The 12,521-nt window shown below is 43.2% G+C and overlaps 1 protein-coding gene across 7 annotated transcripts in view; it reads right to left on the minus strand.

Annotated features, from left to right (window-relative positions):
• Nucleotides 1-12,521, minus strand: part of LOC135401127 (four and a half LIM domains protein 2-like) — a 137,283-nt gene that overhangs the window by 86,108 nt on the left and 38,654 nt on the right. The window contains exon 1 of one of the 7 annotated variants that reach the window (XM_064633329.1): nt 4,530-4,742. The exons of the other annotated variants lie outside the window; for them this stretch is intronic. Within the exon in view, the coding sequence (XP_064489399.1) occupies nt 4,530-4,597 (68 nt within the window). The 5' untranslated portion in view covers nt 4,598-4,742. Of the gene's footprint in view, nt 1-4,529; nt 4,743-12,521 lie in introns of those variants that run through there. 7 annotated transcript variants of the gene reach the window in all.

Genomic DNA, 12,521 nt, shown 5'->3' on the forward strand with positions numbered 1-12,521 from the left:
CTGTGTTGAGTCGGTGACGATTTGAGCGACAGGTCTTTTGCAGGAGCAACGCGCAAGGAGGTGTCACCGGTTGCAGTGACGCGTGTTCCGTAAGGTCGACGTTCGGGGGGAGGGTACTACCAAAAAGAGCCACATAGTTCTCGTTAGAGCACCCAGTTTTATTATATTTATTACTGTTTTACATTTATGTGCTCCAGAAACTATTCCTAGAAAAATTATTGTTCGCAATTATTATGTTTTTGCAAAAATTATGTGTAGGAATTGTCCTTTTTGTTAATTTCTCTGGCACTAGCCGAGTCTTCATTTACTGGAATATACGGGTAGATGTCACTTAAATGATTTATTTGCATGTACGCAGTTCAGCATGTTCTAAAAAAAACATGGCTGCTTCTTTGGGCATTGTGCCAAACGCGTTCAAATGCGGCAGTTTTATGGGTTATCGCTGGTGGTAAATTTCTACTCGAAACGTTTGAAATGCTATTAAATTTTTATTGAAAGCATTTTAACGTTTCGTGAAAGCGTTTTTATTCTCAGTTATTTTATGTGTGTGTGTGTGTGTGTGCTCTTGTTGCTGCCGCGGTGACGCAATGGTGACGCAATTTTAGCGTTCCGCAAACACAGACTGCCGATCACGTGGCGGAGGCACTTTCACGTGGTATCACCTATGTCACGTAGTGGCCCAATAACGCCACGGACGAACCTATACGGTGGTCGGCCATGTAAAGCTATTACTTTAAAAAACTTTACCCTTTAAACACCCAAGAAAACATCAATAGAGAGTTTTAGTTGTAGCGTATCGCATTTCGCACGCAAGGAGCGTGTTAACTCTGCGCACGCGCTATACGCACTGCAACGTTCTGCGCATGCGGAGTGCGCATCCGGTGTTTCATCGTGTACGCAAAATCATCGTGTAAAATATTTCAATTAAATTCACAGCCAACTATTCATAAATAAATTTTATATAGGCCGCGTTTTCCTGCAGTGATGGGACTATCACTAACTTCCTGTTTCTCTTCTGTCAGTCTTTTTTTTTTTTTTTTTTTTTGAGGGGGGGGGGGGGGGTTCCGAAAAATTGGAGAAAATGGAAACAAACGCGGCTACTGCTGAGTCGAAGCATTGCCGGCCAAGCCACAGCCTACAAACGCTAGAAATTTTCGTAGCATTAACCCTCTATTCATAAGTGCAGAGCAGAGCATCCCGTGAGACTGCTGTCTACTCAGCGATAGGTAATTGGAACAACCCGTCCACTCCGTTTCTTTTTCCTTCCTTTTCTTTTTCGTTTGCCCCTTCCCCCTTTTTTTCGGAATAGCAAGCCGGCTCTTTGCCTGGCTAACCTTTCCTTTCTTTTTTTCTTAATAAACATATCCCCCCCCCCCCCCGTCCACTCCGACCAGAACTCCGACATTATGTGAACGCAATGGCGATCGCATGGAGCAGCCAGACGGAGCTCTAAGTTGGTGGTTGCTGGCGGATTAGAGGCACCTTAGGCACTGTTGGCGGGTTGGAACGCATCGAAGGCACGAAAATTTACATTTTTTAATTTTGTCGCCTGGAAATTTTGGGCAATTTTTCCGGAGACGAGGTAAAAAACCGAAAAAAACTGTTTTTTTTCCCCAAAATTTCCGGGTTTTTTCCGGGGCTTCGTATCTCTAGGTATAACGCACCGCAGAGGGAAAATATTTTGCAAGGTGACTCCCGGTGGCCAGCTTGACAGACGAGGCAGGATTTCGAGCGATGTTAAATGTCACCTCATCGCTCCTTTAAGAGTCCGCAAATCACGACCGTGCTTTCGGCGACCGTAGCTATGGCAGCGAGCCGTCGTCAGCCGCATGAGCAGCCACTGGCATCCGCAGAAAGCCAATGTTTGAAATCGTCTACGGCGACTGGCTGAAGCAGACGACCCCATGTAGTCGGCCCAGAACGCATACTAACCCCCCTGTCCCGCCACTCCTTCCTGCTGTCGTCTCTCCATCTGTCCACGTCTGTACGCCGCTCATAGCCACAGTTGCTTCGCGGCGCTGCCACGGAATAAAAAAAGGCAGACGACATGCCGACTTCATATGTCTGCGTGACGTGTTGTTTGTCCGGTCTCGTCGTCACCACCACCACCACCATCATCATATGTCTACGTGGCGGAGGAGTGAAAGGACGTATTAGGGAGGCTTTCTGTACCTAGGCGGCGTTGTTCTAACAGCCGATTCGAAACAAGCCTTATGCTGATTATGTTTTATCACATCTCAAAACAGTCCTCAATCACGATTCTCTGGGTTGCACACTTATGTGACGTCGCCAATTCGTGGTAGCCCAATGCTTACTAAAAGCTTGGCTAATCAATCCTTACGTCACCGTGACACCGAAACCAAATGCTAACATGCCGTTCGTCCTTCTTATTTATCTCAAAACCTACGCCCCTCTGCTGGATAAAATCTTGCATTTGGAATGCAACTACGGGGTCACTACAACTCTAATCTCAAAATCACAGTAAACAACTCCACACTGTGTCCCTTTAAGTGTCTTCTGATGTAAACAACGTGGTGCTGTCGTATTGCATATTAACATGAGACTTGACTGAATACGTGCGAAAGTGTTTTATGAATTTTATGAATTCATTCTGCGAATGATGTCTTCATCTCTTATGTCAGTGGGGGCAGAGGTAAGGAGGCACAGCGCAATGTGTTATACGCTAAATGAATATCACTGGAATATCCCGACTGTCAGAATAGGATACGGAAGATGTTAGCATATAATGTCGATGGTGATGATGATGATGATGATGTTCCTCGTATCTTAAACACTTAGGGGAATGGGTCACCCACCAGTATTCACGATGCCGAAGACAGCGTTGAAATACTTCTTTGAAATACTTCGTTGAAAAAATACTTCGTGGCAATGTAAAATTAGATATTGTCTTCAACTACGTAGCTTTAATACGATGTTTGCGATTGCTGATATCTGCAACTTTTTTTTCTTTTTTTTTTTGTAATTATTCATGTTTGCAGTGTATTACTTTTGATGCTTGCGAATTTCCTCATTCTTCATCAGCAACTTATCTGGGTTGTTGTTGGCAAGTGATATCTGAAATTGTGTAATGCATGGATTTTGTTGCTATTGATGTTGGTGTTGGTCAAAAAAAGGGAGAAATTAAATTTATCATACGCTGCCAGTGCTGTAGTGCCAAGGGTACGGGTGTATCACGGTACCCTATGAAGTTTTTCTCTGTTCCTCGTTTTCTCTTGGAAATAACGGATAAAAAGATGTTCTTTCTCGCTCCATCAGCATGTGTCGTATAACGACTTTGAAAGAATCTGACTTTTTATTACAATGGTCCCCGATAGCACTCAACCTGTTACAGATCTACATTCAAACATTATTCATGCCCCTTCGTAACGCGTGTGTGCTTCATGTTGGCTGCATAATATTCGAGAACCTAAGCGTGCGTAACAATGTCATTCTTCTTAATGATGAAGCACAAGCACCGCATATGATGCGCCGTGCGTTCATTCTGTAACCCGAGTGCACAGCGAAAATGTACTATATACGACGAGCATATAGAAGAAACACGTCATATTCCACACGTACAAAACGGGTCATCTTTACTTTTTTTCTTTTTTAGTTTTGCATAGGAAGGTACACAGTAAATTGCGAGTGAAAAGTACTGTTGATGTTGACGAATAGGGAGAGACTGAATTCATTTGAGAAGTACTGTGTTGATGCTCTGTCTGTTGAACCTTTATTGACCGCATTTACCTTGCGATAGTGTCGCTTCTGGACGGTTTCTCTTTTTCTGAATTTGTCAAAAACACAGAAGCGTTTCCAACGAACATGTGAATTCTGGAAAATTTCGAATTTTGGTACGGTAGACTGCCTGTCGAATGTTTCTTAAATGTAGGCAGGTGTTTGACGGAAGAAACGCTGCCGGGACTACCTAATTTTGATTGATTTTCCGGGCCCCTGAATTTGATGCCTCGACCCTGGGGATGACGTTATCTGCAGTGCGAAGTGTGCAATATTTAGCCATAGCCACTGACTTCCACATCACCACTCGTGGCTATGTGATGTTACAACTATACAACCATCTCGTGCATCACTTGATCAGAGCAGTAACCCGTTTAATGGCGGGACTCGTATTAGCAATGCTACAGAAGGGACTCATCGACACTGCTAAACTATACCTCCCTATACGGAGCCTAAATGTGATTCCTCAATGCAAAAGCGTCAGCGTTACCGAGAGGCGAAGCCGACTAGAATATTGAAAATATCTGAGTGGATCGCTGCTATATAAGAGCAATATTTTCAATGGGCAACACTTTACTAACGGGACCTTAGTGTTGCACTAATAAAAACTACGCTCATTGCAGGCGAAAGAACGCATGGAGAGTAATAAATCGTCCCTGCGTCATGGGGTTATACCTACACGTAAGCGCTGGCACTTCGGAATTGACGGGAATATAATGCGCATTACACGAATTATTTCAATTACTGGACAGCTCCGCTGTCCCTCCTCGCAATGAAGGTGAAAACCAACTCACTCAATCAGATCGTCGACACGCTCTTGCTGAGTAGTCCTGGACATTTTGAGATCAGACGACGAAAGCATTCAATTCCATTTTTATCCTTCGAAAACACGCACAACACCGGGAGAGCATCAACGCTGTACGTCGTTAGATGAGTGTGCAATCAGACGTAACACGTAACGTTTCATCTCGCACAGCCGCAGCAGTAGCGGTAGCAGACGACGCGTTTGCTGGCAGACGATATGGCAGAAGGAAACGGATGAGGAAGGCTGCCTGTAGAGAGAGGAAAGGGCTTATTTCCCGTAGCACGCAAGAGAGACTGTGTACAGCCTGTGTCAGAGACACGCGGTATATGGGGAAGAGATTACCTATCTCTATTGGTTCGCCGCAAAACAAGTGGGGAGATTGAGTAACAGCTTGCGCGGCTCTCACATTGTGTGAGATATAAATATGCGGTATTGTGAAGTGACAGGCACATCGATAAAGCGTTGCGAGATTGTTTTGATGGAACGTATCGAAGATGTGTATACGAGTTCAGTACGATAAATCGGAGAGGGTTTGACCATTAGGTGAGAAGGACGAATTTGAAAAGGTATGAAGACTATGAATGAAAAATGCCTCCTTTTCGTGCTGTCATATATTGTAGTGGGAGAAGGTGCTCTCTTCCGCCTATAAAGATAAAACAAGAGCCCTGAGTGGTATACTATTCGTGGTCGTGTGGGGCTGATGAAGGCATATATATACGCCGCTATACGCTTACGTTGTTGTTCTGCTTTTGAATGTTCTATCTTCTTGCACGCTCATGGGCTTGAAGGATCCATGTCACTCGAGGCCCACAGAGAGTCCCATTAAATTTTTGCAACGTTCCCATTCGACTGGGCAACACCGCTCTCATGAAGGGCTTTTGCATTCCAGAAGGGGAAGTCGGCAGAGCAAGCCTGCAAGACACAGTCGACACGGAGGGAGTCAAGGAGAATGTCGAAACTACCCAGCTGATGTAATGATGCCTGATACTTCTGGAGTTGACGGCCATGGACGCATCACGCTATCCCGAACAGATCCACATCGCCACACTAGTTGATGTGATGATAAGCAGTAAGGGGGAAACACGTCAGTGGTGGTCATGACGATAGGCGGCTCAGAGTGACAAATACACAAACTACAAGGCCCAATTCAGTAAACATCGTCTCCAGAAACCGAAGCATATTTCTCGAAAGCTTGCTAATGCGTCGCATTGTAACATTTATTCCTCACTGTGGACACGTTCTATCCAACGCTTCTGTGGAAGTATTTCCCCAAAAGTAGTGGTAGCCAAGATCGTGCAGAAGACTGCACTCTTAAAAATGAAGTTCACCGCATAGCAGGCTCCTAGCCAACCATCATCTCGAATGATATCGTTATCTGCCCTGATTTGTTGAAAACGGGAGGCGTACGCCTTTTCTGTGACAATTATGAACAGCATAAGTGTCACAAAAAAGGCGTACGCCTCCCGTTTTCAACAGATCAGGGCAGATAACGATATCATTCGAGATGATGGTTGGCTAGGAGCGTGCTGTGCGGTGAAGTTCATTTTTAAGAGTGTGGGAGGTGGCAGGTTCGAATCCTATCACGGGCTGTACTGCGCGCGATTTTCTCTGGGTTTTCCCTGAGTCTTTCCGGATAAATGCCGGCGCAGTTCCCCCTGAAGGGAACACCCCGTCCCGCGCCACTTCCTGGTGTCCTCTTTCCACCTGCCCACGTCTTGAACGCCGCCCTAGCCACAGTTGATTCGCGGCGCTGACTCGGAATCAAAAACAAAAATTTCTCCAGTGAGCGAAACGTTTACAGTTCCGTTTATTGCGTTACCCCTAACCTGGCGTGGCGGAGAATGAACGTCTAAGTTACAACAGCAACAACAACAACAACAAGTAAGTAACATCTTTCACATTTCATATTGTGTGTGTGTTGCAATTCTAGCAAGGGGATCAGAAACTGTTTCGCAACGCCCCATGTATTTCAACTTCGATCCTACAACCTGCTTAAACTGAAACCAAAGCTCCACAAGCGCAGACAAATTATTTTTTCCTCAAGAATGCACCTTTGACGGCACAAGGGCACCCATACGCACAACGGCGTTACCGGTGACTTGCGCCAGTTTTCGTGCTGATGTCCACACGAGGCTGGCGGCTTAGACTTGGCAACTGTGACAATATCCGGCACTTAATATTCCCACCGGAATCTCAACCTGCGCAACCTTCTTCGGGACGGTTCGAAGAATTTCGCCGATCTATTTTCTGTATTGACTGTTTAACATGCGGAGCGAGCGCTGCGCAAGTTGGAGCTAGGTACGCATCGCTGAATAAGTTACATGAAGATAAATGTTTAAGGACGTCAATAGGATTACAGACTCTGGGGCACGTACACGTGTAAACTTCAGATACAAACCGGAAAGGACGCCATTCTGCGATTTTAGATGCGCACAACGAATCTCTACTAGCCTGGGTATTAACCACGAGCAACCAGCCAGCTAAAGAAGTGTAGATTGCGTATGTACGGCCAAATTGTGTTTCAGACACTCGACCCGTCAGCGTTGAGAAGGTAGTGGGGACTTGGCTAAAGGAATGCCGACAACCAATGTGGTGTGCCCTGGAGAGCTATCTCCATAAGGCCCATAAGGTCAATAAGGCTCAATAAGCCCCATACGAGCCCACTGCTCGACATTCAGTCCTCAACGCGTACCAACCGCATTTGAGGGGGGGGGGGGGGGTCGCCCCGGTACGACTTGCATCTTTTTCACTCTCTCTCTCTCTCTCTTTCTGCATTTATGTTGAGTTTGAGTTTGATTATAGAAATTTATATTATGTTATGTTTAGGGTTCGTGGTTTTCGGCATTTTCCGAAAAATGCCGGAAAACACCCCCCGAATGATTTTTTTCAGATACGGAATATTCCGAAAAAATCCGAATTTCTCGTATCTTGACAGCTGCCATTCCTGGAACCGCAAAGGGAAATCCCCTTGGAATCTCCTGTTGTCGACTATTTCTCGAGCGTGGCATTATCTTCAGGCTGTGCCCTTGTTTCGTTGTGCTTAAGCGGTTATAGGAGGATGACCTCAGCTCTGTTGTGCGGTCGGTGACACACCTATCTTTAGTGAATTTACTATTCAGAACATTTGTGGTCTGTTGTTGTCGGGTTAAAATGAGATCACCAGTGTACGGAGTTCCCAAACGGTTTCAAAAGCCGATCGCTGATCCCCTGCCCTAGCCTTCTTGTTCATTTTTGTGTTCTTTGTATTCCTCTATCTACTCCCTTCCAGTTACGACTTGGAGTGACCCTTGTTTCCGTTCGTGAGGCACTTCAAGGCACTTCGAGGCACTTCACTGTATGAGGACTAATTCTTATTTGTTCTACGAGATGAATCTCGTATGGATGATATAAAGCGCGAGTTTTTCGAATATGCTGTATGCCCTGCCCCTCAGGTGGATATATCTCCTATTCAGTTTTGGACGGCCCGTTGCAGCACATGGCCTTTGTTATCGCAGTGCGCCTTAAGCATACTGGCTATTCTTGTTTCTAGCGCTAATGTTGAGCGCGCGTTCTCTAAACTGTGTGTTATTAATCGCAAGGAGCGAGCCGCTATGACAGACGACATCTATTACAACAAGAGGTAGTCTCCTTGTTTGCTGGTTTGGCACAGGCAATACAAGACATTGTTAATGAAACCATGTATCGATTCACTTCTTTTCGGTTCGTTGTTAGTTCGCGCGCAAAATAGGCTTTCCTTCATGCGAAATAAATAGATGCCCGTATTCGGGCATTTATTTTTTGGGTGGAATATAGATGCCGAAAAAATCCGATTTATAGTCCCCATATAAATGCCGATAAACGCCCCCCGAATTGGGTTGAAAATAAATGCCGAAAACCACAAACCCTAGTTATGTTTCAGAACAGTGCCTGTTCTTCCCATCCAACCCACGCAAGGCCCCGCACTGAACCGTTCTACGTCTTATTTGTTACAAGGAATACTCCATCAAATACTTCGCGCAGATTTACTCCTCTGCATGCAGAGACTCGAAATCGGCATTGCAGTGCTTCGTCGATACAGAAGGCTAATTTCGTCTGAGAACGCCAATGTTCGATGGATAACGTATATACCTCGTTGTCTTACTTTGGAGAAAGTTGGAGAAAGTTGGAGAAAGTTTTTGGGAAAGTTTACAGTTGGAGAAAATCTTGGTATCAGGGTGCAACGAGGACGCGAGCCACATAGGAGGCACGATGCCGTGTCGTTGCTCGTCGCGTTTTTAAGAAGAGATCACCCGCCTCTGGTAACAGCTGTGGGTTCCGGTAAAATTCATACCCCAGCATCCAGCGCGCATTCCCTCTTGGGCTCTGCTAACGCCTCCCTGTTGTTTACTCCGATATCCTTGAAATACTCGATAACCTTGCAGCAAAAATCAGGGTGCCGCCAATCTCAAAGACTCCTGTAGAAGCATATCACAGGCTCCCAACAAAATCTACAAGTAAAGCACCAGCCATCCTAGTGCGGTTTAAAGAGAGGCATGATGTTCAAGCCTGGCTCAAAGCAAGAGTTGAAATGAAAAAACTATCCAGAGAAGCGATGTATAAAGATGTATTCATCTGTGAAAACCTGACTCGTCAAAACAAAAACATCCTGAGACTAACAAAGGAGCGATCTAAAGAGCTCGGGTACATGTACATATGGGTAAGAAATGGTCGTGTCTTTGCCAAAAAGAATGAGACAAGCCAACGTATCTGTGTTGAACATGAGAGCGATCTCAAACGGCTGTAGGGCGGACGATTCACTTCACTTTAGCCTTCTTCGTTCCCCTCCCGATTTTCATTTTGTATTGACTTTCTTTGACTGGCATAACGACCTATGTCATTACTCTCAGTTGATCATTTTTGTAATGTTATTCAATCTTGTGGTTTTGGTGCTGCGCATCTGAATATACGCAGTCTAAATAAACATTTTGACGACGTAAAAATGCTGCTCTCGTCATCTAATGTAAATATACTTGCGTTATCCGAAACGGGATAACGCATTCTTTTTTTCTTAATAAACATATCCCCCCCCGAAACGTGGCTGAATGATCAGATTTCACACTTTTTTGAAATTGATGGGTACTCGGCTGCTTTTTGCAACAGGTTAGGGCGAGATCATGGGGGTGTTTCACTATATATAAAAGATTGTTTATCGTTCAAAAGGCGCCCCGATTTAACCATTGATGTGCCCTTGTGCGAAAGCCTGTTTGTTGAGTTGCTTGACTTCCCTGGCGACGTTACATTTCCTTACAAAGGTTCTCCGCTTATCATTGGTGTGGTCTACAAATCACCATCTGTCAACACCATGATGTTTTTAAGAGAATTTGAAGTTGTTTTGCACTCACTATGGTCAAGGAAGTCGAATGTGTTAATTCTGGGTGATTTTAATATCGATTGCTTGAAACAAGACTCAATTACGAGTGCCTATACGGAACTGCATATGGGCTACGGTGTTAGTCAACTGGTGAGGGTCCCAACTAGGTATGCAAATGATAACCCTCCTACCATTATCGATCATATTCTAACTAATGCTGATGAAAATAATATCACTTCTGGTGTAGTAGCAACGGGCATAACAGATCATGAGCTTATCTTCATATGCTACAAATCCAGCTGTCGTCAGCAAAATACTATGCGACAGAAGAGTATTATTGATTATGATTTACTTGAGACAAAACTACAAAATATACAGTGGGAATTCCTTGATGATGAAGATTCAATTGATATCATGTTTGAAGGTTTTCTATCAAAAATAAGGACAGCGGTACAAACTGCGACGAGGACTGTCCATGCTAGCAAAAGGAGCACTATTAGAAAACCGTGGGTAACCAAAGCTCTTCTCAAAAGTATCAAGCACAAAAATAATTTATATAAAAAGGTACGAATGAGACCTGATGATATCGAACTTAGAAATCGCTATTCATCTTACACATCTGTTCTTCAAAGAACAATCCGCCAAGCAAAAATGATGTTTTTTCAAAAACAAATTTCATCGGCGGCTGGAGATAGTAAAAAAATATGGGATACAATTAATTTGGCACTGAATCGAAGAACTTCTAAAAAAGAAATATCCTCCTTATGCGATTCCTCTGGGAACCTTATCACTGATAAGCGAGATATCGCCGAAATGTTTAACGAGCACTTTGTTAACAGTATTATCAGCTGTCAACATGATGGTCACGGGTTAGAATTGATGCTCCCTTGTCGTAATCCAAATTCTTTCTTCCTTGCTCCAGTTAACGCCATGGAATTAGAAAACATAATTAAAAACCTAAAAGATACAAGATCTGCTGGAGATGATGGTATTCCGGTTTCTATTGTGAAAAGGTATAAACACCTACTCTCCAGTCCACTAACAAAGTTGATCAATCACATGTTTGCGGAAGGTGTGTTTCCTGGGCAGTTGAAAATTGCAAAGGTCACTCCTGTTTTTAAGAAGGGTGACAAGTTATTAGTTGACAATTTTCGTCCAATATCGTTACTCTCAATTTTTAGTAAGATTGTTGAGAAAACCATTCTAACCAGGCTTCAAGAATTCTTTATGCGAGAAAATTTGCTCTCGATTTCACAGTATGGCTTCACAAAAAAGAAGTCTACAGAAATTGCTTTGGTGGATATAGTTGAATACCTGAAACAAAACATTGATAACAAAATTCTAACCCTGGGTATCTTCATCGATCTAACAAAAGCATTCGACCTAATTGATCATACAATTTTATTAAAGAAGCTTGAGTGCTATGGAATTCGTGGTCCTCCGCTCGACTTTTTGCGAAATTATTTAACGGGTAGAAAACAGTATGTCATAATTGATAATGATTACTCATCTTCAAAAAATGTTACGTGTGGCGTACCACAAGGCTCTATTCTGGGCCCATTCTTGTTCCTAGTGTATGTCAACGATCTCGTTGAGGTACTTTCAACCACTACCATATTATATGCGGACGACACAAACATATTTGTTGATGGCATGTCAATAAATGAAATTTTTGAAAAGGCAAACCTAGTTCTTAACAGGCTTTCCCTATGGATGGCGACAAATAAGCTGAAAGTTAATTTAAAAAAGTCGTGTTATATGGTCTTTCACCCCAGGCAGAGGAGGATTGCTCATCAAAATCTTGACATTTGGTACTGTGGCACTCGGCTACAAGCAGTAGATACAGTAAAATTCTTAGGGTTATATCTAGACCCGTGTTTAACATTTCAACCTCATATAAATTTCGTTCGAAAAAAAATCTCACAAGGGTTGTTTGCGTTGTCCCGCCTAAAATATTTAGTTCCTATCAGTGTATCGTTAAATGTTTATTTCGCTCTTATCCATAGTCATATCTCTTATTGTATCGAAGCATATGGTATTACATACAAATCAAATCTTACGCCGCTGTATCTGCTTCAGAAAAAAGCTTTGAGAATTATAATGGGTCTTTCACCATTTGACTCAATTACCTTCGCCTTTCAATTTCTTAATGTTAAAGATGTTTTCTCATTAGTCGAGTACAAGTGTCTTCTCTTGATGTATAAACTTCTTCATAACATGGTTAAATCCTCATTAATCTCTATTAGTTATTGCACAGGCCCATATACGTTAAGGAATAACGATTATTGTATTCAACTTCCTCGTCCACGTTCTAATTATGGTTTACATTCATTTAGATATTTCGCAGGCAAAAATTGGAATGAACTTGCATCTGAGGTTAAAAAAGCGACTAGCCTTCATATTTTTAGAAATATGCTCTCAAGCAAGATGTGAGCTAACATATTTTTGTTGTGACTGACACTGTTTCTTCATGTAGGACTGTACTTACAATGTTGTTACTTTTGTTTTGCTCATCTATATATTTAATTTGTATGCACATTTAGCATTACATCAGATTTGCGGGACCGCAATACAGGTTCGCCTAGCGGTCCTACCAAATAACTTGTACACACTGATGGATCAATAAAATAAATCTCTCTCTCTCTCTCTCTC

This window comes from Ornithodoros turicata, chromosome 7, assembly GCF_037126465.1.
Source record: "Ornithodoros turicata isolate Travis chromosome 7, ASM3712646v1, whole genome shotgun sequence".
Classification (NCBI taxonomy): Eukaryota; Metazoa; Arthropoda; class Arachnida; order Ixodida; family Argasidae; genus Ornithodoros; species Ornithodoros turicata.